General features: G+C 66.5%; 1 protein-coding gene across 5 annotated transcripts; it reads right to left on the reverse strand.

Annotated features, from left to right (window-relative positions):
* Positions 1-304: 304 nt before the first annotated feature.
* SLCO4A1 (solute carrier organic anion transporter family member 4A1) lies at positions 305-24,248 on the reverse strand. 5 transcript variants are annotated; one of them, XM_045053405.1, is made up of 12 exons: positions 24,129-24,248; positions 12,751-13,613; positions 11,634-11,724; positions 10,487-10,608; positions 10,176-10,287; positions 6,915-7,069; positions 5,491-5,686; positions 4,386-4,551; positions 3,986-4,149; positions 3,792-3,856; positions 3,242-3,390; positions 305-1,472 (listed from the first exon to the last, which is right to left on the reverse strand). In XM_045053405.1, exons 1-12 carry the CDS (start codon positions 24,200-24,202, stop codon positions 1,308-1,310), a joined length of 2,322 nt encoding a protein of 773 aa, XP_044909340.1. In that variant the 5' UTR covers positions 24,203-24,248; the 3' UTR covers positions 305-1,307. The 5 variants fall into 5 exon arrangements, 3 of the variants coding, with proteins under 3 accessions (XP_044909340.1, XP_044909339.1, XP_023106797.2); XM_045053404.1 differs by having other exon boundaries at positions 3,986-4,152; XM_023251029.2 differs by having other exon boundaries at positions 4,123-4,295.
* Between the last annotated feature and the right edge of the window lie 19 nt (positions 24,249-24,267).

Consider the following 24,267-nt stretch of genomic DNA (forward strand, 5'->3'; position numbering starts at 1 on the left):
CCGTCCCCATCTGAATCCTGGTGCTGCGGGTCACTCAGGAAAGTGGGACCCTGGGTGGAGGGCTCAGGCCCACCCAGCTGGCGCTGGGCCCCCGAGGGAGGGGACTCTTGGGGCACAACGGGGGTCACTGGCGAGGTGGGTGGCGAGAGGCCAACCGGGAGGGCGCAGGGCCAACGGAGCGCTCGTCCCAGGGGCAGCCCGACACTGGCTTTGGGGCGCGAACTCACAGAAACCCACACGAAGGGGGTGTACAAACATCGAAACTCTGCACCTTCGTAGAAAGAAAACACACTGGCCAGAGAGGTTTGCTTTAAATATCAAAATATATTTATTTACACATAATTTTAACTGAGGACATCCGCAAACATTCCATGGGAGTCCCAGTGTCCTCCAGGCAGAGTTCACGAATGTCCGCTGAGCCGGCCGCTATGCCCACCACACGAGCAGGTAAAAAACAAATTCTATAAATAAGGTTCTGCAAAATATTGGTCCATAAATATCTGCTTTTGCGACGCGTCCCGTCCCGCTGCAGCTCTGAGGACGGGAGGGGACAGCAGGGACTGTGCCCCTGGGGACGGCCGCCCACCCAGCTGCCCCGCATCAGAAGAGACACAGGAAGTCGGGGCCAGGCTGATCCCCAGATGCACCGAATGAGGCCCGTTCGGGAGCACGGCCGGTGACACGCCCCGGCGGGGCTCAGGGCTTTGTAATTCCCACGCCGCGGTGTCGACGGTGTCACGATGAACAGGAGAGCCACGAGCCCCATGTGCGCGCCACAGGCAGTGATGGGAGCTTCTCCAGTCTCCAGGACAGAACGGTGACTTCCGAACCCCCGGCGGCTGCCAGCTTCACATCGGCCGGCAGGTGGTTCTGGACTTTCTGTAACAGTGCAGCTCAGATCGCATAAAGAGACTGAAAATCACAGCTGTCGACGCGTCCGGGGTTCTCGAGGCCCCCGGGCAAAATCCAGTGCCTCGCGGGTCTGTCCGTTCACGGACTGTGAGAAGGGCTGGGCCGCGGGGCCTCGGTCTTCCTGAGCCAGAGGGACCGTCACACTCTCCCCGGGGCCGGGAGGGAGGCGCGCCACGTCCCCCCATGCCTTGCGTTCTTCCTCTTCGGCGTCTCTGAGACTCGGACGTGCGGCCCCCACCAGCTTAGTACCCTCAGGATCCTAGGAGAGATTTTTGGAGGGTCCTCAGCCCTGGGGTATCAACGGCGAGGGGTCAGCCCTTCTGGGGAGAAATCAGACAGTACTCGCAGGAAGTGCCAGGCAGCTGGCTCGTGTCCCTGGGCGGACGGGTGGGCGGTCAGACGTCACTCTGGAGCTGGAGGGCCGAGGGGGCGTCCTGGAGGTCCATGGGGGTGTCGGAGGCCGAGGACTGGCTGGGCAGAGAAGCTTCTAGGCCATTGGGAGCCTCCAACGGATGCTTGTACAGGAGGCAGGCGGCGGCAAAGAACGACAAGCCCAGCACCTGGGAGAGAGGAAGAGGCCAGGCGGCCCGGTTGTTCCCGAGGTCCCGAGGACCCCGCTCCCGGAGAGAAGACCCATCTTTCCCGCATAACCCGCCCTGCGTGGACACCCATACTGTCAGTGAGGGAATGAAAACCAGCATACTGGCCCTGGATGGGGTGGGGGGCTCGTCCTGGGCTGAACAGTGGCCCCCCCCCCCAAGAGCTGTCCCCGTGTCGACCCCCAGAGCCTATCGTGGGAGCGGTGTCTTGGCAGGTGTAATTAAGTTCAGAAGGTTGAGATGAAATCATCCTGGGTGTCGGGTGGGCCTGCCTGCAGTGACAGGTGTCCTCGTGGGAGCAAGGAGACAGTGGCTTTACAGAGACACCCAGGGGAAGGCCACGCGACACAGGGGCAGAGACGGGGCTGGAGCAGACCCTCCGTCAGAGCCCCCAGAAGGAACTGATGTGCGGATTTCGGACCTCTGGCCCCCAGAACTGAGGAATAAAGACCTTCAGGGTTTTTTGTAATTAAAAAAAAAGTTTGTTTATTTGGAGGGGGGGGGAGGGAAGGGCAGAGAGAGAGGGAGACCCAGGATTCGAAGCAGGCTCCAGGGTCCGAGCTGTCAGCACAGAGCCCGACGCGGGGCTCGAACCCACGAACCGCGAGATCATGACCTGACCCCGAGTTGGACACGTAACTGACTGAGCCCCCCAGGCGCCCCTGTACACGTGTGTGTTTTAACGTGCGGGTGTTGGGTTTTAGCTTTTCTGGGAGCATCACCAGCCTGAGAAGCCTGGCACCTGTGTCCACTCTGGCGCAGGGATCATTCGGAGGGGGCGCGTTGGGAACCTGTCTGCTACTCCTGCTGAAACTAACACTGACCTGAGAAGCCACCGTAACCGCTGTGCTGACGCAGAGGGCTCATCGTCTGGGTGGACAGACGGCCCGGGTACCGGCCTGTTGCTCCGGGCACAGGGGCACAGAGGAAAATCCGGGGGCAGCTCCCAGGAAGCCATGTCCCCCTCCGACTGACCCCTTGCCTTCCTCTGGGGTCACGCAAATCCTTTCTCACACGTGGCTATTATTATGCTAATCCGTGTGGAGATAAGCCCAGGGGGCTGAGGATTCGCCATCCCCGAGATGCTTCCAGACAAACGTGAGGCAAGGGGGGGACCCCTGAGCAGCCCCCCCCACCCAGAGAAGAAAATCGAGACACTCCTACAGGCTGGCCCCAGGATTTCACTTTATTGTGAAGGTTCCGTGTCCCTTCCTCCCATCGGGGAAAATTCAAACTATAAATACCGTGCTTCTCCCCACACGACCCGAAACACGTGATAAAGCAGGCAGTTTCTCTTCCCAGGGTCGGGCGGAGGGTGGGTCAGCGCCCCAGGCACCTCAAGGTCAGGAAGCCGAATTGCTCAGGGGTCCATAAGCCCCGCCCCCACAGCCCCCAGACGCGGGCAGGCCCCCCCCCCCCCCCCCCCCCGCCAGAATCTGCCCTTTGCCCTCGCAGGACGGAGGGGGGTCTTATCCCTGCAAAGCCCTAGGGGACCAGACTCCGGGGCCAGCGGCAGGGGGGGAGGCCCCGGCAGGCAGGGGCTTCGTGGGGCTGGGGCCCCACAACGGGCTCTCACTTGGGAAGGAGGCCGCTTCTGGGAACCGGGGCCCCGGGTTCGAGCGGCTGGAAGGCCCCGGCGGAGAGCCTGGGCCCCTGGGCCAGCAAGAGGAGACCCCGGGCCTCTGCAGCCGACCCGGGACCGCCCCCCTCCAGCGCGCCCCCGCACTCACCTTGTACACCAGCCCCACGATGAGCATGTAGCGGCTCATGGCCGAGTTCTGGTACACGAAGCAGGAGCCCTGCTGGCCACACTGGTCCTGCCAGAGCAGGCACGCCTTGTCGATCACCCAGCCGAAGGCGATGGGCCCCGGGATGCCCCCTGCAGAAAGAGGCTCACTTAGGACCCAACCCGCGCGGGGGGCCAGAGGGGGCGGGTGGGCAGCGACGAGACCCAGAACGGTGACGTCAGTCAGCCACTGGTGTTCGCGGGGGGGGGGGGGGTGCGAACGGGACGTAAATGTTCCTTTCTGGGGACTTGGCACCAGGGCGGGAGGTGCCGAATCACCCGCGACTCCCCTGGAGCCTTTGTACTAATGAGGAAAAGGCAAATAAATGACCACGGGTCCCCCTAGTGGACGGCGAGGGGATGGCGTCCTTCTCCAAAGCGAGCACTAGCTGTTCCGGAATGCACACCCGCCGCGTGAGGGGACACAGGCCGGGTGCCCTTGTGCAGCGAACGCACTACACAACTGTACGTGGCTTCCTCACGGGGCACAGTACCTAGAGTTCTAACCACAATCCACTGGATTCCCAGCGCAAACGATCTCTGCCGGTCACAGACACACCTGAAACGTGAGACAGCCGCGTCAGCGCCCGGGGAAGTGGGGCCGTCTGCCAAGTCACACCCCCCACGCTAGCAGCCAAGTCCTGGCCACGCCCCGGGCTGCGTGGCCACCTCCCCAGGTGGCAAGCACCTCACAGAGGCAGTTGGCTCTCTCCTGCCGCGGTGTTTGGGGGGCCCGGCACGTACCCCGCGGGATCTGCAGAGCTCCACCGCAGCGTGCTGCAAGGGAAGGTTCTGGGCCTGAGCGAAACCCAGGCCCGGGCTTACCGTAACGTTGCCGTGAGCGCAGGAATGCTGCTGAGGAATGTAAATATGATTACAACGAATATGAAAACCAGAAGGAGGGGCTTTCTTTGACAAGTTGAGGTGCATTTCCCTGCAGTGGCATGGCCAAAACCAGAGGAAAAATTCTGAGGGACACAGCTACAGTCTCGGTACACCTGAGGGGCGCAAACAGCGCGGATTACCGGAGGAAGGGGCAGGGGCCCTCCCGGGGCGCGGACGGCACGCGGGGCGGCGGCCACGCTCACCTTCTGGCCGCCGGGGCCGGGTTCGGCCGCCTCCGGGCAGCCCGCGTAGCAGGGCGAGAAGTACGTGAGGCCGTCGGAGCCGCACACGGGGCTGTAGAGCTCGGGCCGGCAGCCGCAGGCCGCGTTGCAGGCGGCGGTCAGCTCCAGGCGGCCCTGGGGCAGGAGGCTGCGGGCGGGAGGCGAGGGGGCGGTGGGGCCGGGCCGGGTGGGGAGCCCAGCCTGGGGCCTCGCGCCCCCCAGCCCCCAGCCACCGCCTCCGGTTCCCGAGGTTCCGATGCTCCCCTCCCTGCCTCCTGCCCGTAGACCCGCTGGGCGTTCTCACGCCACGCAAACCGCGCTCCGCTCTGCTCTCCGTGGGCGCGGCGCACTTCCCCCGACTTGGTGGTTGGACGGGCAGGTGGCTCAGAGCGCGCGGGGCCAAAGCCCCCCCAGAGGCGCCAGCCCCTCAGATGACAGCTGTGCACCTGCACGGCTCAGGGGCGCGTGCACACGGTGGCCATCATGGACGCGCGGGCTTCCTTCTCTTTCCACTCAGATGGAAGACCCCATGCCCATCCGGACCCTTCCCGCCTCCCTCAGCACCCTCCCTGGGAGCTGGCCCGGGACCCGCCTGCCTCCCTCCCGTGGCAGCACGGTCCTCGTGGGGGGACCGTGGCGGTCCTGTCGGGGGACAGTGCTCCCACGGCCACTTTGAGGTCTGCGGTCCTGACCCGCCAGCGGCACCAGGAGTCCCTGAGAGGGGCCGCCCGTCCCAGCGGCCACCGTCCCAGCCTGCTTCAGATATTAGCCTGACCGGCTGTCGCTCTCACGTTCCCGTGACTCGGTCACACACGGGAGCCGACCCTGGGCCACCTTCCACGTCCACACGTGGAGAGCGGCCGGGTGAGCGGAGTCTCGTTTTCCAGATGGGAACCCCGGGCTTGGGGCTGGGACGGAGCCCGGGGCTTCCAAAGGGCCGATGCCGGGCTTTCAGTGACCGTTAGCCCTGATCCTCTCCAAACAGTGACCGAGTCCCCACCCCACCGCCGCCATCCCCCGGGGCCACCGGTGCCTCCGACAGGTGCGCTGGGCTCTCCCCTTCTCCCGGGCACCTCTCGGTCCTTACCCGCCGTGGTAGCTGGCGGTCACACCCGCCACGGGCACGTTGGGACAGTGCATGAAGAACACGAAGATGGCCAGCAGGCTGGTCAGGGCACAGAAAAGGCACAGCTTGATGATGCCCGCACCACGGAGCTTGAACTTGTTCACGAAGAAGCCACCCAGGAAGGTGCCGCCACCCCCGGCCGGCACCACCAGGTACCCTGCGGCAGAGGGGACATGCTCGGTGAGGGCCTGTGGGGCCGCAGGGGCGGGGCAGGACTGGGAGGGGGAGAGGCCAATAGCCCGCTGCCCGCCTGACCGGGAGGCCTCCCAGGGACTGTGCTCCCCAGAAAACCACAGCTTCTGCGAGTCCAGCCGTGAGCCACCTTCGAGAAATCCGTGGCCCGCCCCATTTCACAGGAAGCTGGGGTTAGTTGGCGCGCGGCTCCCAGGCCGTCCCAGGGACGGGGTGCGGACGGGTGTGGGGCTCGGTGGGCCTGCCTCTCCAGCAAGGACCAAAGCCAGCTCTGACACGGACCCCTTCCAGCTCTGGGCTGCAGCCCGGGGGACCCCAGAGCAGGTGGCCGTTCTGGGACAATGTGAGCACAGGGAGGGGGCCGCTTTGGGAAAGGGGAGGTGCTTGTGGATGGGGCCGAGAGGCCAGGCAAGGAGGGGTGTCTGGGGGCATTAGATAGGGGGACGGGGTCCCTAACTGAATGCCCAAGCCCCGTGCCGGAACAGAACCCCGAGGGCTGGGGGGCGGCCTGCACTGGCCCATGTGCTGCCCAGAAGTCCCCACATTCCACACAGGGTGTTGACTCTCCCGGCCAGGATCCACGCCACGTCTGGCACGGTCCAGCATCGACCCCTTGTCTGGTAACACCGCCTGGTGTGTTCTCCGTGAGGCTGCAGGTGCCCTCTGGGCAGCAGCAGGAGGGGGTCTAAGCAGGGCCCTCGTTCTCCTGGGGGGGCCAGCCTGGCTCTGGCCACAGAATGTCTCTGGCTGGGCGGGTCCCGGGGCTCCGACCCCACGGTCCCGTGAAATCCTGGGACGCCGGCCACCTGGCTCCCGGGTGCGACCGGGCCTGAGGGTCTGGATGCCTCTAGCCAAACCCTTTCTGCAACAAGCCAGGGACGCTGGAGGGGGTGAGCGGGCGTCACAGGCGATGAGCTCGCCCCGGACCCTCCCAGCCAGAGCAGACCCCCCAGGAGGTCAGCACGCTGTGGTCCGTGCTCCCCACCTCCCGGGAAGGACCATCAGACCCATGAAGCAACACTGCGCACGGCCCAGCACCCGCTCCGGGGGCCTCCCCTGCAGGACCACGCGCCCGCATGTCCTCGCGTGTACAGGAGCCGCGTGCGCTTGTAAAAGAGACTCTGGAGACCCCTCACTCGTCCGAGAACTCACGAAAAGTCAGAGGACCCCGAGGATTCAGCGAGTTTTCTCACCGAACAAGGTGGCAGCTTCCGAGGCGCTCAGGCTGAACTGGGACTCCAGGAACTTGGGGCCAAACGTGGACATGCCGGCGATGAGCGTGGCCTCGGTGGCTCCCGCCAGGCACAGCAAGATGAACGTGGGGTTTTTCAGTAGGAGCCAGATGGAGCTGGATGGGGAGATGAGAGAGAAGAGACAGAGGGTCAGAGCAGGCCAGAGCAGGGAGGAAGTGCCCTTCCAGAGGGGAGCGCAGGGGGCTGGGGAGTGGGGGGCCCTCCACGTCTCCCCGGAGCGGTCAGGACGGGGTGTGAGGCTGGTGGAGAACCAGCTCCAGGAAAGCAAGCCGCTAAATCAACCTCCTCACCGCCTACGCCACAGTTCAGCTCTGGCGTGGGGAGAGACCCCGAGCAACCACAACACCGTGGAATCACTTGGCGGTGGGGGGAGTCAGGAGCCGGGGGCCGGGGGAGGCGGCTGTCCCCGAGTCCAGGACTGGCCAGGTCCCCATGGACGGGGACCGGCACTGAAGGCTGGGGTCCTTTCTCAGCCACCAGCTCTCTAGAAGGGGGCACAGGGGGCCCTCCAAGGAGCCTCTGGGTGGACCGGGCTGGTGTGTACTTTGGGGGCGGTGTCATAGGGATCCTGAGGAAGGACCTCGGCCCTGGCCCCTCGGACCTGACCTGCCCGTTCCCTAGTGAGGCCGGCCTTGCTTCCCTGTGGGGATCAGGGCGGGGGGCCCTGCACGGCCCCGCGGCGCTCTCGGCCTCAGGTCTCACCGAGAAGGGGAGAGACCTCTGTGAGCGCCCGACTCGGGCTCTGACTGCTGTCCACCTGTGTCCCCGCCCCGAACGACGGGCTGGGCACCAGGCCCTACCCACACCGCCTGCCCTCGCGTGAGCACGTTTCTCTGAGGGCCGCTGGCTCTGGCCGGACTGCTCTGCACCTTGTTGGGGATTCGGGCCGAGCAGGGCTGGCGCCCGGGTGTGCCCACCACACACGCAGCGTAGAACACAGCACACCGTCCTTACGGGGCAGTGGAGGCACGACACTTGGAGTGGGAACGAAATTACAGCCGCGGGGGGTCCGCAAGTTCGGAAGCTCGGCCCCGGGGGGGCAGCCAGCTGCCCGCACTTGGGCTCTAATGCCTGCTTTCCCGATTCCCGGAGCCGCTGGGCGGCAGGTGCCTGGACCTGGGCACGGAGGTGCCGACAGGTACGCTTCTGTCCCTGGGCCCCGGGGAGTGATGTGGGCTGGGGGCAGGGTTTTCTCTGGAGCCCCGGGTCACCGCAGGGCAGCGCCTCCCTCTCCCGCACCTACGAGAAAGCAAACCCTGGAACTAAATGACTACCCTCAGCCCGCCGTGGGGGCCGGCTCTGAAATGGCCCTCGGGGCTTACGCTCTCTGGGGCTGTAGCTCAGGGCTGTGCCACACGTGAAGCCCGTCCTCGTGAGCCCCGGCCCCGGAGACCCCGCTGCTGGTCGTGCTCACACCGGGAGGGAGCCCAGAGTCCCTGCTCACATCTCGGGGCACCTGCCACAGGCCGGCAATTGGATCTTGGAAAGCAGGGACGTGCGGTGCAGCCGAGACTAGGCTTTGCACTGGGACACGCGAGCAGGCGGCCGGGAGGAGGCGAAGGAAAGACGTTCCACGCGGCTCGTGGCACCTGACCCGCCCCAGAGCGACACACATGCAAAACTGACTTTCGAGCCGGAAGACTGAAAACAATGCTTTTTGGTTAATTATTTGGGTCCCATGTCCATGAAAGGAAAAAGAGGGGTGCTGGCGGGTGGGGGCTCGGGGGGGGCCCAGGGCACCGGCCCCTCCCCGGGACCTCCTCTGTTGGGGCTCACAGGTCCTGCCTTGTATGGGGGACGCCCTGTGTCTGGCTGGCCCCTTCCCTGGGTCTTGTTCAGATCGGCCCAGGCTTCGGGGCGCTCGGCTAGGCTTGGGGGGGGGGCAGGCGACCCTCCCCAGGGTGTGCAGACTTCGTCCCAGGCTCTAGGTGGCTCTGCTAAAATCTGGTGTTGAATTTGCTCGGAGAACTAGTCGTGATGTTAAAAGAGGGCACACGTTCCAGGATTTATTTTATTACTGGCAACCGGCTAGGGAACTAAGCCTGGACACAGACCTCTTCTCGGCCCTCTGTCCCCAGCGCTGCTGACGTGCTGGGTCCCTAGCGCTGCGTGTGGGGCACTGGTGGCCCTGCTCCAGCTCAGAGCGCCTCCCCGTGGCTGCTGGGAGATGGGGCGACCCGGCCTTCACACAGACGCTCCTGCACCCCTGCCCCGTGCGGCCCCTGGCGGCTTACCTGCCTTGGGGCACCCTGCTGTGCGGGCAGCTCTTGGGTGGCCCCACAGGAAGCAGGAAGCAGGAGAACAAAGCCCGAAGCGAGGCAGGCCCGTCCACCTTCCACCCCTAGCACGCCGGCCCTGCCTCCTCTCCACGCGGACAGCAGACAGCCCCGGGGCTTCCCCGGAGGCCACCTTCGGCCCCGACGCCCTTCCACCCTTCCCATGGCGAAGGTAGGCAACGAGGGCTCATTCCTGCCACCAACATCCCCTGGCCCCACGAGGCCAGTTAGACATGGCCAGTCCTGGGCTCTGGCTCCAGACTACCGGGGGGCACGGGACTACTCAGCGAGGCCGAGGAATCAGGCTGGAGGCCGTCCGGGGGCTCCTTCCCCATTCCCTCGAGAGCCCCCCGTGCGATGCCTGGTCCCGTGAAGAGGGTGTGGGCGGCCAGGAGCCCCCCCCCCAGGGCCCCGAGTCTCTCTGAGACCAGAGCAGGCCAGGGGTCCATGAAGCCCACAAAACAAGACCAGGTCTCACACAAGGGAGGGGAGCACACGAGGAGTGGGGGCTGGTGCAGGGCAGTGAGGGCAGGGGGCCGGAGACAGTCCCGTCCCTTCCTGGGTCGTCAGAGGCCTCAAGGCAGAGAGAGGGCGCGAGCCTGGAACCCTGGCACGTGCAGGTGACCTTAATGAAAAGGTCAGAGGACAGAGGACACAGCAGAGTGAGGGCCCTCCGTCGGGACTGTCCCTCACCGGCTCTGTGTGCAGCTCTGAATCTCCCAGCCCAGATTTCGGGGCTGAGACCTCGAGTCCGTGGGGCCACAAAGGAGGTTCAGAAGCTGTGTGCTCCCCGCGGCCCTGGAGGGGCCACGCGGACTCTCCTAGCTTGGGGTCAAGGTCCGACATGTGTGGGCCCCCAAGGGTCTGCAGGACACATGGGCACGGGCAGGAGCGCCCCCCCCCCCACCGCCCACAAGGTCCTTACAGAGGCAGGTCTCTGATGGTTTTCCCGAAGTCGGGGTTGCTGGCCGCCTCGTGGCCTCTGTCCTTCAGCCGGCATGTCTCCGACGCTCTCATGACCACGTAGTGTCGGGAGCCTGGAAGGACACAGACGTCGGCGAGTGGCAGGGACCAAGGTCTCTGCCTGAGACTCCCCCCTCCCAGGCCTGGGGGCGCCTGAGGGCCAGCTGCACGTGGCCGGGCTGGCCCTGCAGGACGGTGGCCTCGCCCCGAAGGCAACGGGCCCGGACTCCCCAGGGGTGCCCCCCCAGGAGGACAGAGGAGCGACGCACCCACCTGGCAGCTGCCGGGGGTAGCCGAGGATGGGGATGGCGATGAGGAAGGCGGCGGCTCCCGCGCCCAGGAAGCCCACCCACCAGGCGCCGACCCACAGGGGGCTCTCGGTGGTCAGCTCCGTCCTGTGGGGGGAGACACTTGGGGTCAGCGTCCTGCCCACGTGCACTCAGGGTGCCCACGCCGGGCATCCGCACGCTGCTCCCGAAAGACCTTAGCCCAGGGGATCGGAGGGCTCCGGGGGGGGGTGGTGCTGGGGTGGCGCACTGCACATCACGGAAGCCCGCACCCCCTCCCACACCTGGCCTCTCCACCTCCTCCATCTGGCGGCTCCTGGGTCGTAATCTGCTTAATAAACCGGTAATCTGGTGCATAAAGCACATTCCTGAGGTCTGGGAGCTGTCCTAGCCGCTCACGAAACCCAAGGACGGGGCCGTGGGAACCCTGATTTGTAGCCAGGCAGGACGGAAGTCGTGGGGACCCAGTGCCTGAGGCTGGCGTCTGCAGGGGGTGGTCTCCTAAGGCTGAGCCTTCACCTGTGGGGTCTGTGCTGACCCTGGGAAGTCTGTCAGACCTGAGCTGAATTTAGGATCCCCAATGGGTGTCAGAAGAGACCTGCCTGGTGTGGAAAACCCCACACAGAAGCTCACATTGGCAGCACTAAATCTGCTCTCAGTTCCGCAAAGGGTATCAGAGAACTGGTGACCTGGTCTCGCCTGGTTCCAGGTCTCTGTCCTCAGAGCCTGCACTCAGGGACCCCCAGACCCCCAGGGCCACCAGAGCAGGGCCAACCCCCCCAAGACCCTGGGGACCATCCCCCAAGACCCCGGGGCCGCCAGAGCAGGGCCAGCCCCCCCAAGACCCTGGGGACCACCCCCCCCAGACCCCGGGGCCGCCAGAGCAGGGCCAGCCCCCCCAAGACCCTGGGGACCACCCCCCAGACCCCAGGGCCGCCCCCCACCCAGACCCCAGACCCTGGGGCCTCCAGAGCAGGGCCAGCCCCCCAAGACCCTGGGGACCACCCCCCAGACCCCGGGGCCGCCAGAGCAGGGCCAGCCCAGCTTCTTCCTGCTGTGTGTCCTGCTCTGAGGGAGCCACCGCCCAGGCGAGGTGCCGTCCGCGTGGGGCAGATTCAGCTGGGACCACTCACTGTCGGCCTACTTCTGTGTAAATGTTGAGCAGGGTGCCTCCGATCAGGTAGCCAGCGGCGGGGCCGAGGATGGCCGCCGTGTAGAAGATGGCTGGGGAGAAGCAGAGAGGTTGAGGCCGGCCACGTCCACTGCCCCAGGGCTCGCGAGCCACTGACACTCAGAAGCCCACCTGCGAGGAGCCCCCCACTCCGTGTGTCTGCACCTATCTGCCCCCGTCACACGGACCCTTTGGGCCAGGGTTTACGTCGGGGAGGCCTTCACGGAGTCTGAAATCTGGGTGCTTTTAAGATTTTTCTGGGGGCACCTGGGGGCTCAGTCGGGTGGGCATCTGAGTTTGGCTCAGGTCACGATCTCATGACTCGTGAGTTCGAGCTCTGCGTCTGGCTCTCTGCTGATGGCATGGAGCCTGCTTGGGATTCTCTGTCCCTCTTTCTCTCTGTCCCTCCCCTGCTTGCGCTCTCTCTCCTCTCTCTCTCTCTCTCTCTCTCTCTCTCTCTCAAATAAGTAAACGTTTAAAAAAATTTTACAGCTTTCCTGGCCGAGCCGACCGCAGACGTTATTCGGACCCTTTCTCCCGGAAGAGCAAAGACCCCCAGAGCCTGTGTTCCGGGCCACGGCTGTCTCCACGCAGCATCGCAGGCCCACCAGGGCGTCGCTGGACTCAGGAGACCCCAACGTCCCTGGGTCGGCACCGCTAGGGGACTAGGGGGACAGAGTCCGAGGTGGGAACGATCAGGCTGCAGCCAGCTGACGGGGTCAGGGCAGGCCTCGGAGCGCCAGCCGGTCCCTCGCGCGCGTCCCCGAGCACCTCTCCCTGGGAAAGCCTGGCCCGGCAGGAGGGACGCGGGGACGTAGTGCCACGAGGTTGAAAACCCCAAAATCTGACGCCCCCCCCCCCCCAAACGAGGGTGTCTCAGCGGGAGCGTGAGGCTCGAGCCCAGTCCCGGGGGCAGCAGGGCAGCACCTGGCTGACCCGGGGCACGAGCCAGCCCTGGGCCCACTTACTCTGCGCGCGTCCCCCGGACCCCCAAGACGTGCTGGGGGCCAGGCTGAGGTCGGCCAGGACCACCGCCAGCCCCTGCGCTCGCCCGCTGCCTGGCCCGCGACCCCACTCACCGATGTAGACGGGCGAGTGGCTGGACTTGACGTTCTCGTCCAGGTAGGTGACGCCCAGCGTGTAGAGCGGCGTGGCGCCCGCACCGTGCAGGAACTGGCCCAGCATGAAGACCAGGCGGTAGGTGGACAGGCCGGAGGCGCGGTCCCCGCAGGCCAGGCTGCGGTTGGCCCGGCACGCGCCCAGGCCCTCGGCGCCCTCCGCCTCGTAGGCGCCCGCGGCGAAGTGGGGCAGCGCGAACACCAGCGAGCCGGCGCCCATGACCAGCACGCCCCGGCCCAGCCAGCGCGGCTTGTGGCCGGTGCCCCCAAAGTAGCTGACGAAGGTGAGGCACAGGCAGGCGGCCACGTCGTAGGAGCTGGCGATGAGGCCGCTCTGGTAGCTGCGCAGGTCGTAGCGGCGCTCGATGGAGGTGATGACCGTGTTGATGAAGCCGTTCACCGTCATGCCCTGCAGGAAGGCGGCCGCACACAGGAAGAGCAGGAAGGCCCTGGGCGTGTTGAAGGCCCGCAGGCACTCGGGCGCGAAGGCCCGCCAGCCACACACCGTGCTCTGCGGCCCCGCAGCCACGCGGCGCGTCTCGGGGGCCGCCCGGGGGTCACGCTTCCCGGCCGGCGGCCGGCACAGCGGCTGGCTGCAGGAGCCCAGGGCGTCGTGGCTGGGGGGCGAGCCGAGGGACGCCCGCCTGCTGGGGGGGCTGTGGCCGCTCCCGCCGTCCACGGCCGAGGGCGGGCTCGGGAGGACCAGCTGTGGCACCGATGTCGGGGGCTTGTCCCCCGTCGAGCGCTGAGGCATCTCCGCCCGGGGGGTGGTCCCGGGGGCGGCCACGGAAGCCGCCGAACGGTATTCCGGGGGCCGGTTCGTCCTGTGAGAAGAGTTTCCGGGTCAGAAAGCTTACATCTGCCCTCGGAGCACGGATATCGCCGGGAGCGTGTCCCCCTCCCCACCCCCCACCCCGTGCCCGGTCCCTCGGGGCAGCCGTTGGCTCTGCTGTCCGCTACCCAGTCTGACGGGGTTTGACCTTCCCTGGCCAGCCCCCTTCTGAATCCGGGGCCGGACTTCCCAGACCCACACACGTGAGCAAGCCACAGTCGGGGAGCGGGGCTGAGGCACAGCGGGACCGAGCCGGATGGCCCGCACCATCGCCCCCCCCCCCCCCCCCGGCCTGTGCCCAGCCGGCGTGAGCCGTGCGCTTTGCCGCTGGGAGGGCCGCCCCGTGTGGATGCGGTCTCCGCACTGACCGTCCTGTCTCACTTCCGCAGGAGACTCACACCCAGCTCGCTTTCCGTGCCCTCAGCACGAAGGGGACATCATTGCAGCCCAGCACTTGGAGGGCGCGGGCCACGCGGGAGGGAAAAAGGGCGCCACAGCTGGCCCGGCTTGTTCTGCGGCCGCGGTGCTTGCGGCCCACGGCACGTTTTTCAGGATGTCGCCGCAAAGCACGTGTGCGGCCACGCGGGCGGGTTAGGAGAAAGGCAGACACTCCTCTCCGCCGAGGCCCCAGCCCAGCCCCGTTCCCTCCCGGCCCCCACACCCCCACCCCGCCCACCGTTAGCAAGGGCAGCACATCCTGCCGGGTACACGGTGGCCTCTGGGCGCCCCCCCTGCGCGGCCGGCGCTCCCGCCAGAACTAAACCGTCGGCCCGCTCGCGCTCCCTGCGGGAGAAGACGCCGGACCCTCCCCGTAGCCCAGCTGCTTCTGGCAAACCCCACACAGTCTCTGCTTCTCGGGGCTGACGGTGTCCTCCCCAAGGAAGGCGTGCTGGAGCCCCTACTGCCGGCCCCTCAGAACGGGGGCGTGTTTGGGCCAGGGCCTTCGAAGAGGTGACTGAGGTCAGATTCGGGGGTCAGTGCGGGCCCCAGTTCACTGTGACTGGCGTTCAGACTCGGGCACACGCACAGCGAACACCGCATGCGCACAGAACACTGTCCCCCGGGCAGGTGCTCCCTCGCGGCCGCACCTCCGTCCCAGGCATCCTGCTCCCAGAACTAAGACCCTCAACACCTGCTGTGTCAGCATCCGGTCTGCGGTCTGCTGTCCGGCAGCCCCAGGACACCGCCACGCCCTTCACCTTTGGGGCCGGGCCACTTTGTATGCAGAGTGTTTCTGAAGCCCAGCCATCCTGGGGAGCCTCACGCCGTGGGAGGCACGGGAAACATCACGGGGTTGTGCTTGGAGGCCCGGAGCCGCCTACTGGCCTCCCCCAGGGCTGGGGCCCCGTTGCTGGTGTCTCAGGACCCCGACGCATCCTCAGACCCAGAGCATCAGGCCACAGGGATTCACTCCCACCCACGCCCCACCAGGCGCAGAGACGAGGGTGTCCAGAGCTGCCTCCCGTCCACTTTCGCCGGCTGAGACTCCGCCAGGGACCCGGTTACGGGGCGCTGCCTCGTCGGGCCCTGCGCTGGGCGAACGGGGGTCTCCCCAAAACAGCCAGTGTCCGCCCAGACACTGAGTGCGACCTTATTTGGAAAAAGTCTTTGCAGACGTGGTTAATGGTTTGAGATGAGGTCATCTGGATTGGGATGGGCCCCAATCCAGTGACAAGGGTCCTTAGAAGAGAAGACACAGAGAAGTCACGTGACAACGGGAGCCAAGAGCGGAGAGACGCAGTCACCAGGAGGCCAGGGGCCCCCAGGGCACGAAGACCCTCTCCTGGAGCCTCCAGACGGCGCGAGGCCCGCTGACCTCAGGCTCTGGCCCGCAGAGCCGGGAGAGGCTGAAGTCCTGCGGCTTTAAGCCCCCGGTTTGGGAAGCTTGGCGAAGGCGGCCGCCGAGGACGCCACAAGCTGTCGCTTGTGGCCCGGCATCGAGGAGGCCGCAGGCCTGAGGGGGTGGGGCGGCCGAGCTTGACAGACACCCGGGAGCCGCGGGCGTGCGACACGGCCGTCCTCGCCAACACCGTGCTGAAAGAACCCCGACTGATGGTGGCGTTCGCGCACGGGGCTGGCTGCTCCCCGTGAAGGGGGCGCCGCCAGGCCATCCACGCCGAGTCCCGAGGCCGTGCAGGGACAGCGCCATCGTCCTGCAGTGGCCGCGAGTGTTCCAGGCGCCTTGCTAGTTGTAGCGCCTCCCAGCCTGGTAGGCCCGGCTTCACTGTGAGCAGAGCGGGGAGGGGGCAGCTCCTGGGGACCCTGCAGGACAGGCGGAGCGGGTGCTGCAGCTGATGGCCGCGGGGCCACCTCCAGCCCACGCAGTACAGGCGCCCGGACCACGGCAGAGCCTCGCAGAAGAGAGCAGCCAGTGCGAGCCCCGGTGCGGGCGGGCCATCGAAACAGACACACGGAGGGATACCACGAAGGCTGGACGTTCCCAGAAATGCCGAGGCCCAGAGGCCAGCCCACGCTGTCGCCGTGGCGTGGTTTCCTCTAGATGCACCAACACACGCATGGGTGCGGGTCCACGCGTGCACACAGAGCCATCTGCACTTTGCACGCACAACGCACACATCGTCTGGGGCAGGCGCGGGAGCAGAGGAACCTCGACCAGGTGAAGGCCAGCAGGGGCCACGGGGAGCTCAGGGAGGCCACCAGCAGCCTGCGTGGATGACAGGCCGGGATGTGGCCTCGGGAATTATTCATGGGTCGGGGTTTCCAGTAAGTGGCGGAGACACCAGCCGCAGGCAGACGCCTGCTGCCCCAGCTCTGGGCTCGCCTCACACGCCCCGCCCCTGCAGGAGAGACGCAGGGCAGGTGACCCGGAAAGATCAGGCCCACAGCAGGGTTCAGGAGGCGGCGGGACAGCCAGCTGTTGTGACTGAGGCCAGGCACAAGATCTGAAATCAAAAGCCACAAGCGAGCACCCACGAGCAGCCCCAAGTCAGTGGGAAAATCCCACCTGCACCAACACTGTGGACGGACCACGGACGTGAGTGTATAAGGCTCAGGCCAAATCCTATGCGTCCCATTATTTAAATTAGCAAATTGAACCGCCAGTCGGGGTGCTGGCCGGCGACCCACTTGTGGCTGCCACCCGCACATGGCAAGAATTATCAGCAGCGTTCAGGGCCGCCGGCCCTGGCGCCTCCTCCAGGGGTTCCGCCAGGAGGCTGACTGCGGCGGGCACGGCCGCCTCTCCTTGCTGTCCGCGGCCAGGCCAGCGCGCTGTGGAAAAGCCTTTGCAACCTTACGCCTGCAGCTCCGTCCCAGGTTTCCTGTGCCTCCTGGAGGCTGGAGTTCTTTGTCTGTCCGGCTCTCACCCTTCCGGACGGACACTCTGGATGGGGAATGAGGAGGCCGGCCCTCCCGGTGGCCCCGGCGCTCCCGGCACCGCGGCGTGAGCGAGGAGCGGGTGCTGCCTGGAACCGTCCCTCCACCGGCAGGCAGGCGGCGGGGTCCTGAGCGAGTCTAGGCTCCACGACACCTGGAATCTCACAGCCACAAGGACGGTCCGAGCATCACGGGGCTTCCAAAGGACATTTCCGAGTTCGTGCCAGGATCTCACACAGCCCTGCCTGGACACTATCGTGTGCCAAAGCCTGGGGGTGGATGCACAGACGGCCATGCCGAAGCTTGCTGTGCGTGCCCGAGGCCCGACACGTCACCGCGGAGGCCTGCTAGAGAACGGGGTCCTGCACGACAGCAGTCGGCCGCACTGGCCGAGCCCGGTGGTGCGGACGTGGAGGCGAGGGCCGGACATCACGGCTGCGCTCGGAGAAGCCTTGCTCCCGAGGCCCTGTGAGCATGTGACAGGTGCCTAGTTTCTGTCCGCCGGGAACCGTTTGTACAGAACGTGTGTCGGCTTCCCACCTGCCGATCGGGCCTCACTGCATTGCTGAGCCGGGTCCAGCCGGTGCCAAGGTGCTCACTGGCGCTGGGGCAGAGGGGCCGGGCAAGGTAGCCGGATGGCGGAGGAGGGAGCGTGTGGACGCAGGAGGCCGGCCGCGGGAGCCGAGGGGCAGACAGACCCCACAGCGGGAGGGACGGGCCGCGAGGCCGCCCTCACCCCCCGGGGGCTCCAGGCACAGCCCGCCGGTACCCTCACCCAAAAGGACCCCCAGGGCATCTCACTCCTGACGACTCCTCCCCCTCCTCCACCCAGACCACCGCTCAGAGTCTGGCCCAGAGCCACGGCCACGGCCTCAGAGCCAAGGGCAGCATGATGGTGGATTCCACCTGTCAACCTGGTGGGCCACGAGGCGTGTGGGCAGGGGTGTCTCTGGTAGAGGTTAGCGTCTGAACTGGTGGACCCAATGCAGGTGTGTGGGCCTCGTCCAGCCAGTCGAATGGCGGGATAGGGCGGCAGGGCTCACCCTTCTCTGAATTTCTCTGCCTGGCTACCTTTGAACTGGGAATTGGCTTTTTCCTGACTTTAGACTCGAACTAGCACGTTGTTCTTCTCAGGTCTTGAGCCCACCCTGCCGGCCCTCAGGCCAGAAGCGCATCTTTATGTGTCCTGGGTCTCAGCTTGCCGACTGCACATTTAGAGAATCGCCAGCCTCCACAGTTGTGCAGCCCAAGTTTCTAACAATAAATCTCTTTATATCTAAATATCTCCTATTGACTGTGTTTCTCTGGAGAATTCGGGCCGTCGCGGCGGGTGGTTCTACACCGACACCTGCTGTACGTGAGGCTGTGCTGGGCAGAGGGGCTTGGGGGCCCCCGGGACACTGTCCCATCCACCAGGAGCTCACAGCCCCCCTGCACCCGGGAGCCATTTATGAGCCAGCCGCAAACTGCCCGCTACCAATCACAACAGCACAGGCTGCGAGAGCCAGCAGAGGCAGGAGGCAGGCGGCCAGCAGAGGCCCCGAGAGGAGGGCTTCAGGGCAGTGGGATCTGGCAGGACGCCCGCCACTGTCGCAGGTCATGAGCACTCTGCGGCCTGGTGCCGGCTGAGGCCTCTCCCACGCACACATAAGCTCTGAGATCCCCGGTCTCAGGAGGGGGGTCCTTTTACCACGGAGCCGTGCGCGTTGCCCAGGACGAGGGAAAAGGCCTCCACGGGAGCCCCAGCCACGTGACCCCCAAACAGTGGCGGCAGCAGGAAGGAGCCCCCGCGACTGGAGCGGACTGGGGGGCTCCGTCTGGTGCCCTCCGCCCCCTGCAGCACCTGCTCACATGCTGGGCCGTCCCTCCCGGCTGCTCTGCTGCCTTCAGCCCTGTGGAGGCGCATCTGAGGCCGCCAGATGCTCCGCAGGACACTGGGAGGGCTTCCCAAGACCCGAGAGGAGAGACAAAGCATCCCCCTCCTCCAGCTGTGCAGGGAGGAGGCAGCTCCTTCACAGGGAGCCACTGTCCGGGGCCTTACCCCGTCCTCCAGGCCTGGGCCGGGTCCCTGGGAGCCTCCCCCTACTGCCAGAGGCCCTCCGCCTGCTCTCATAGGAGACACGCCCTGTGGGATTAGGTGCCCAGGATTAGCGGCGAGGACAACGGGGTCCCCGGAGCCTCCAGCCAGAGGCTCTGCACCTGGGGCTCCGGTGGGAGGGGCAAGGGCGTGGCTGCGCACGCACACGTGTGTGTGTGTGGGGGGGGTGAGCTCGCTCAGGAGGACAACGCAGATCTCTTCCACCAGCCCGGCCAACAGCCACAGCTCTCCGAGTCCGAGCCACTCGGCTCCAAGAACTCCAGGTGCATCTCCTCCCCGCCCCGCCGGCCCCAGCGGCCGCAGCGTGAGCACCGGGGGCCCCTGTGTGGGAGGATCGGGGTCCTGGTCTCAACCCAGGGCTGCAGCAGCCCTAGTACCCACAAGCCCCTCTGCCGGCTCAGGCCTTGTGCGCTCACCCACGCCCCGTGCGGAGGCTGCCCGCAAACCCAGCGGGCGGGAAGGACGCAGGTCGCCCCCGGCGCTACTGGTCCTCTCCTGCCGGCTCGGTCTGGCTCTGGCCCAGCCAGCGCCCCAGGGGGGCCTTTCCTGTTAGGGGCCGGGGCGCTCCCAGGCTCCATCCTGAACCCCGTTCGCCGGGGACGTGGCAGCCGGGGACACACACACGCTGGTGTCACTTCTGCTTCCTCTCTGCGCTCCAGCCGGTAGGTCCCCTTCTCTGCACTGATGGCTCTGAGGTTGACAGCCACAGCCCACACCACTGTGACATGGGCCACACCACATGGTGGCCTCTGCCTGAGCTCCTGCACGTGGGTCCCCTCCCTGTTCCCTCCCCTTCTCCCTCCTAACTCCCTGCATCCTGGGACCTTGCCCTGTGACCCTGGACCCTTGCCCTGTGACCCTGGACCCTTGCCCCCGTGACCCTGGGCCCTCGTCCCTAGGGCCCTGGGCCTTGTACCCATGACCCTGGACCCTTGCCCCCGGGACCCTGGGCCCTTGCCCCTGTGACCCTGGGTCCTTGCCCCTAGGGCCCTGGGGCTTGTCCCTATGACCCTTGCCCCTGTGGCCCTTGCCCCTGTGACCCTGGACCCTTGCCCTGTGGCCCTGGGCCCTTGCCCCTGTGACCCTGGGTCCTTGCCCCTAGGGCCCTGGGCCCTTGTCCCCACAACCCTGGACCCTTGCCCCTAGGGCCCTGGGCCTTTCCCCTATGAGCTTGGGCCCTCGCCCCCATGACCCTGGACCCTCGCCCCTGTGACCCCAGACCCTCACCCCTAGGGCCCTGGGCCTTGTCCCCATGACCCTGGACCCTTGCCCCCGGGACCCTGGGCCCTTGCCCCTGTGGCCCTTGCCCCTGTGACCCTGGGCCCTTGCCCCTAGGGCCCTGGGCCTTGTCCCTATGACCCTGGGCCCTCACCCCTTGACTTGTGGAGGTCTTCAGGCAGCTCTCTTTTCTGGTCTCCTATCCTCTGACTGAAGGAGAGGAGGGGACTTTCACTTGTTGAAAACGAGGCCAAAGCTATTCAGAGGGCAGACCGCGGGTGGCAGACAGATCTGGGCTGGTCATCCCAATTTGCATACCAGGGTGAGCAGGAAGCCGGCCACTTTGCATGGAGGTCAACAACGAAGGCTGGGAGAGAGCCAAGGACCTGTCCCTTGGGACTGTCCTGCACGGACGTCCCTGCACCCACCTTGTCCCCACCAGCGGGCAGGAGTGTGGGGAGGGCCGGATGAGCCAGAGAGAGGGGAGTCCAAGTTTACTGGTCTTTCCAGTTCCCCACGTTTGATCCCTGGAGGGATGAAGATAGGATGTGTTGCAGCCGCGCAAGTGTTCCCACCTTGGGCAGTGGTGGATTTCTCTGCACTCTCTGTGCCTCAATTTCTCCACTTAAACATAAGCGTGGCCTCACGGGGAGGAGGGAGTGAGCCTCTTCTCAGGTGGGTCTGGGCACCACTTGGGGCTCGTGAGAAACGGAGACTGGCAGAAGGGCCCTCATAGGGTTTGGAGGTGCTGGGTGGGGCACAGGTTGGGCTCGGCCGTGTCCGGGTGGCCTCTGAGGCCTGGGGCTCCAAGTACCAGGCTGAGAGCACCTGCTGAGAGGCAGACCGCCAGGACCAAATGCACAGACTCCACACCAGCCCAATGGGTACCACCCTCGGCTCAGCTGGTCCCAAGCCCTAAAGGGCACTGAGCCGAGGGACGTGGCCTCAGGTACCCCCAAGGCTTCCTGGATAAAAAGCCAATGAGGAAAGGGGGCCCCCGTGGGAGGAGAGGACGTGTTCGAAGTTCCCCAGCCCAGGAGCCTATGACTCTCCGGGCGGCCATAAGCGGAGTCGCCAGGCCCTGGCGAGCAAGCCCCGCCCTGTGCCTGGTCCTCCGTGGGCCACACCTGGCCACGCTGTGAGCGCCGTCTGCAAAAGGCATGATGTTGTGCAAAATGTCCACCAGCCCCAACAAATGTGGTTCAAGAGGCTAATTCTGGGTAATGCTGGTGGGAGGGGGTGCACCATGGGCACAAAGGGGAAATGAGGGGTATCTGAGAACAGCAGGCTGAGGGCCTGCAGCAGGAAGAGTCCCCATGATCAGCCGAGGAGGGGATACGACCCGGGGCCCAGAAGGCCGGTTTCCTCCCCTGCTAGCAGGCCCCGGGCTCCACGGGGAAACACACACACACACACACACACACACACACACACACACACACAGAGGAGCTCTGGTCCCCAGAGACCTGAGCTGGTGCCTCCTTCCCACCCACGGGCAGGGGCCTGGTGGGCCTGTCGATTACCTGCCGTGGTGGAGCCCCGGGCCTGCCCTGAAGTGGGCTCACCACGACCAGGCCCAGGCCAGACAAGCAGCTCAATGTTCCAGAACCAAAGCAGCTGGGTTTCTGAGGATTATTGTCTCTCCCCTTCCAAAAGCAGACAATGGGCTCTTTGCCATGCCTGAGAACAGGAGGCCACGTGGCTCAGGAGGGAATATTTTCGTGGTTTCTGTCCACAACAGAGGAAGCAGAAATGGGGCCGGGCGGGTCTTCTGGGTTCGCGCCGGGCCAGCTGTCGAGCCCCCTCCTGACCGCGAGCACCGGGCGCCGCTCTGCTACCCGCCGGAAACCCGGGGAGGCCTCCCGGACCAAAACCACCCCAGCGAGCTTCAGCACTGACACCGGCTCAGCAGTGCTGGCCCAGGAAATGGATCACCGCCCGCGGAGACTTCTACATCGTTTAGAAGCCGGACGTGGACCCAGAGCCCGGACTGCAGCAGCGGTTTGTCAAGGCGAGGGTCCACTGCAGACTGGGGAGAGCCAGACTCTCTGAGCCGAATCCCTCAGAACAGGTGTTCAGCAGACAGAAAACATCAGCCCCAAGACTTCCATTCACTCGGCCACCATCAAGCCCCGCCTCCAGGCCCCGGCCACCTCACCATGGTGTCGGGAGGGACTCGGTCGGGACCTGCCCAGGCACCTGCCTGAGGGGCCACACCCAGGGCGGACTAAGTCACAGCCACCCAGGAGGTAAGCAGCCCCATAAAAACTTTCCAGGTAGTGTCCACCAGGCCTGTCCAGCAGGAAGGCAGTACTGAGGCAGGGCAGCCCGGAGTACGGGGGTCCAGCCAGAGGGGCCCTTCCCTCCTCTCCCTGCATCCGTGGGCATTGGCCATCCCTGCCGGATGCTCCAGTCCCCTTAGCCACGGGCCCACCTTTTGGGACACTGCTCTGCGTCAGGCCGGGTCACCCGGGGTTGCCTTCTCCCCACCAGCATGAGAGCTGTGAAAGCTCCGGAGGCACCCAAGTCTGGATGAAAACCTTTCCATCACATGCTAGCGGTGTGACCGTGCTCGAGTCACCTAACTCCTCAGTGCCTTGGTTTATTCATCTGTGAAATGGGAGTGGTAGTAGCCACTCCACAGGGTTGTTGTGGGGCTTACATGAGATAACGCTCAAAGCACTTGGCACCGGGCCTGGCACGTTCGACTGCTCAGCAAACAGCTTCTCCCCCGTGAGCATTACTGATATTGTCAGATTCGAACACACAGCGGCTCAAACCAGACGCTTTCTCTCCTCTGAAGGCCACGACCCGTGGCACACAGGGAATGAGATCTTCCCGGGTCGCGGGGTCCCAGCCCGGCTCCCCAGAGCCAGGGTCTGGTCTGACGGCAGGAACCCAGGTTCCAAACAGCACAGCGGGAAGCGGCGACTAAGCTGGTTCCTTCAGGTGGAAAACTACTGCGCTCCCCGGCGGCTGCGGAGAGGAACAGGCCCCTCCACCCAGTCCGCCGCCCACGAGGGAGCGCACGCACGCGGCCGGTCTCTACCCTCGTGGCTCTGACCCCGCGGAGCCCAGCTCGGGTCCGCACGGCCGGCCGGCTCGTCCTGCCTCGGGTCTCCAGGTCCGGGGCCAAGGGTGCCCCGCGGCGCCTCAGGCGGGTCCGCACCCTCGTTTCCATCCCCCCACCCCGCCCTCTGCTGGCACCCGGGCGCTCCCCGCCGCGCCCCGCGCCTCGCGCCGGGGTACCCGCGCCTGGCGTGGTGGGGCGGGAGACGGGCCGGCCGGCGACGCCCGGGCTGGGGACCAGCCCCGCGTGCCCGCCCCAAAGCCCAGCGCTCCGCCCGCGCCCCCCCCCCCCCGCGGGGTGTCTTTAGCGCAGCCGGCGCGCGAACAAAGCCCGGCCGCCCGCGAGAAACTTCTGCGCCTGGCGATTTCCTCCCGGACCCGGCCCGCCGCCACTCTGCACCCCGGGGAGGCGCGTCCGTCCCTGAGCTGACCCGCGGGGCCTGCGCCTGCGAGCGCGCCCAGCCACCTGCCCGGCCGCTCCCGCCCTGCCCTCCCCTGCCCGTCGCCCTCCCCCCCCGCTCCCCAAGGCTTCCCGCCCGGGCTGCCGGCGGCGACCGGGGTGCATTTGCCTCGGATTTCCCAGAGGCGGCCGGGCCGCCGGGCGCACCGCCCGTGCCCTGCGTCCCGCCCCGCCCGCGCCGGCGCCACCTCGAGCCCGCTGGCCCCAGCCCGGCGTCAGCGGGCACCTGCCGCGCTCCTGACGTCAGCAGGCCGGGGCCGGCGCGCCCGGGCGGCGCCCCACGAAGGCGCCCCGAGCCCCGCGCCCGCGCCCGCCGGAGCGCTCACCGTCCCGAGGTCCGGCCGCCGCGCCGCGCTCCGCGCTCTGGCGGCCGCTCGCAGCCGCCTACCGCTCCATTCATCCGCGTCCGCGCCCCCGCCCGGCCGCCCGGCGCTGGCCCCACCTACCCGGGCCAATGGCCGCGCC

The sequence above is a fragment of the Felis catus genome, chromosome A3 (genome assembly GCF_018350175.1).
Source record: "Felis catus isolate Fca126 chromosome A3, F.catus_Fca126_mat1.0, whole genome shotgun sequence".
In the NCBI taxonomy this organism is placed as follows: Eukaryota; Metazoa; Chordata; class Mammalia; order Carnivora; family Felidae; genus Felis; species Felis catus.

Bases quoted from the DNA above. Each gene is read 5' to 3' on its own strand.
- SLCO4A1 (XM_023251029.2), bottom strand. From the start codon at position 24,202: ATGAATGGAGCGGTAGGCGGCTGCGAGCGGCCGCCAGAGCGCGGAGCG. The intron at 13,614-24,128 runs GTGAGCGCTCCG...CTCTTCTCACAG, and splicing joins GGCGGCCGGACCTCGGGACG to GACGAACCGGCCCCCGGAAT. The intron at 3,857-4,122 runs GTAAGCCCGGGC...CTCACGTTTCAG, and splicing joins GCGCTCACGGCAACGTTACG to GTGTGTCTGTGACCGGCAGA.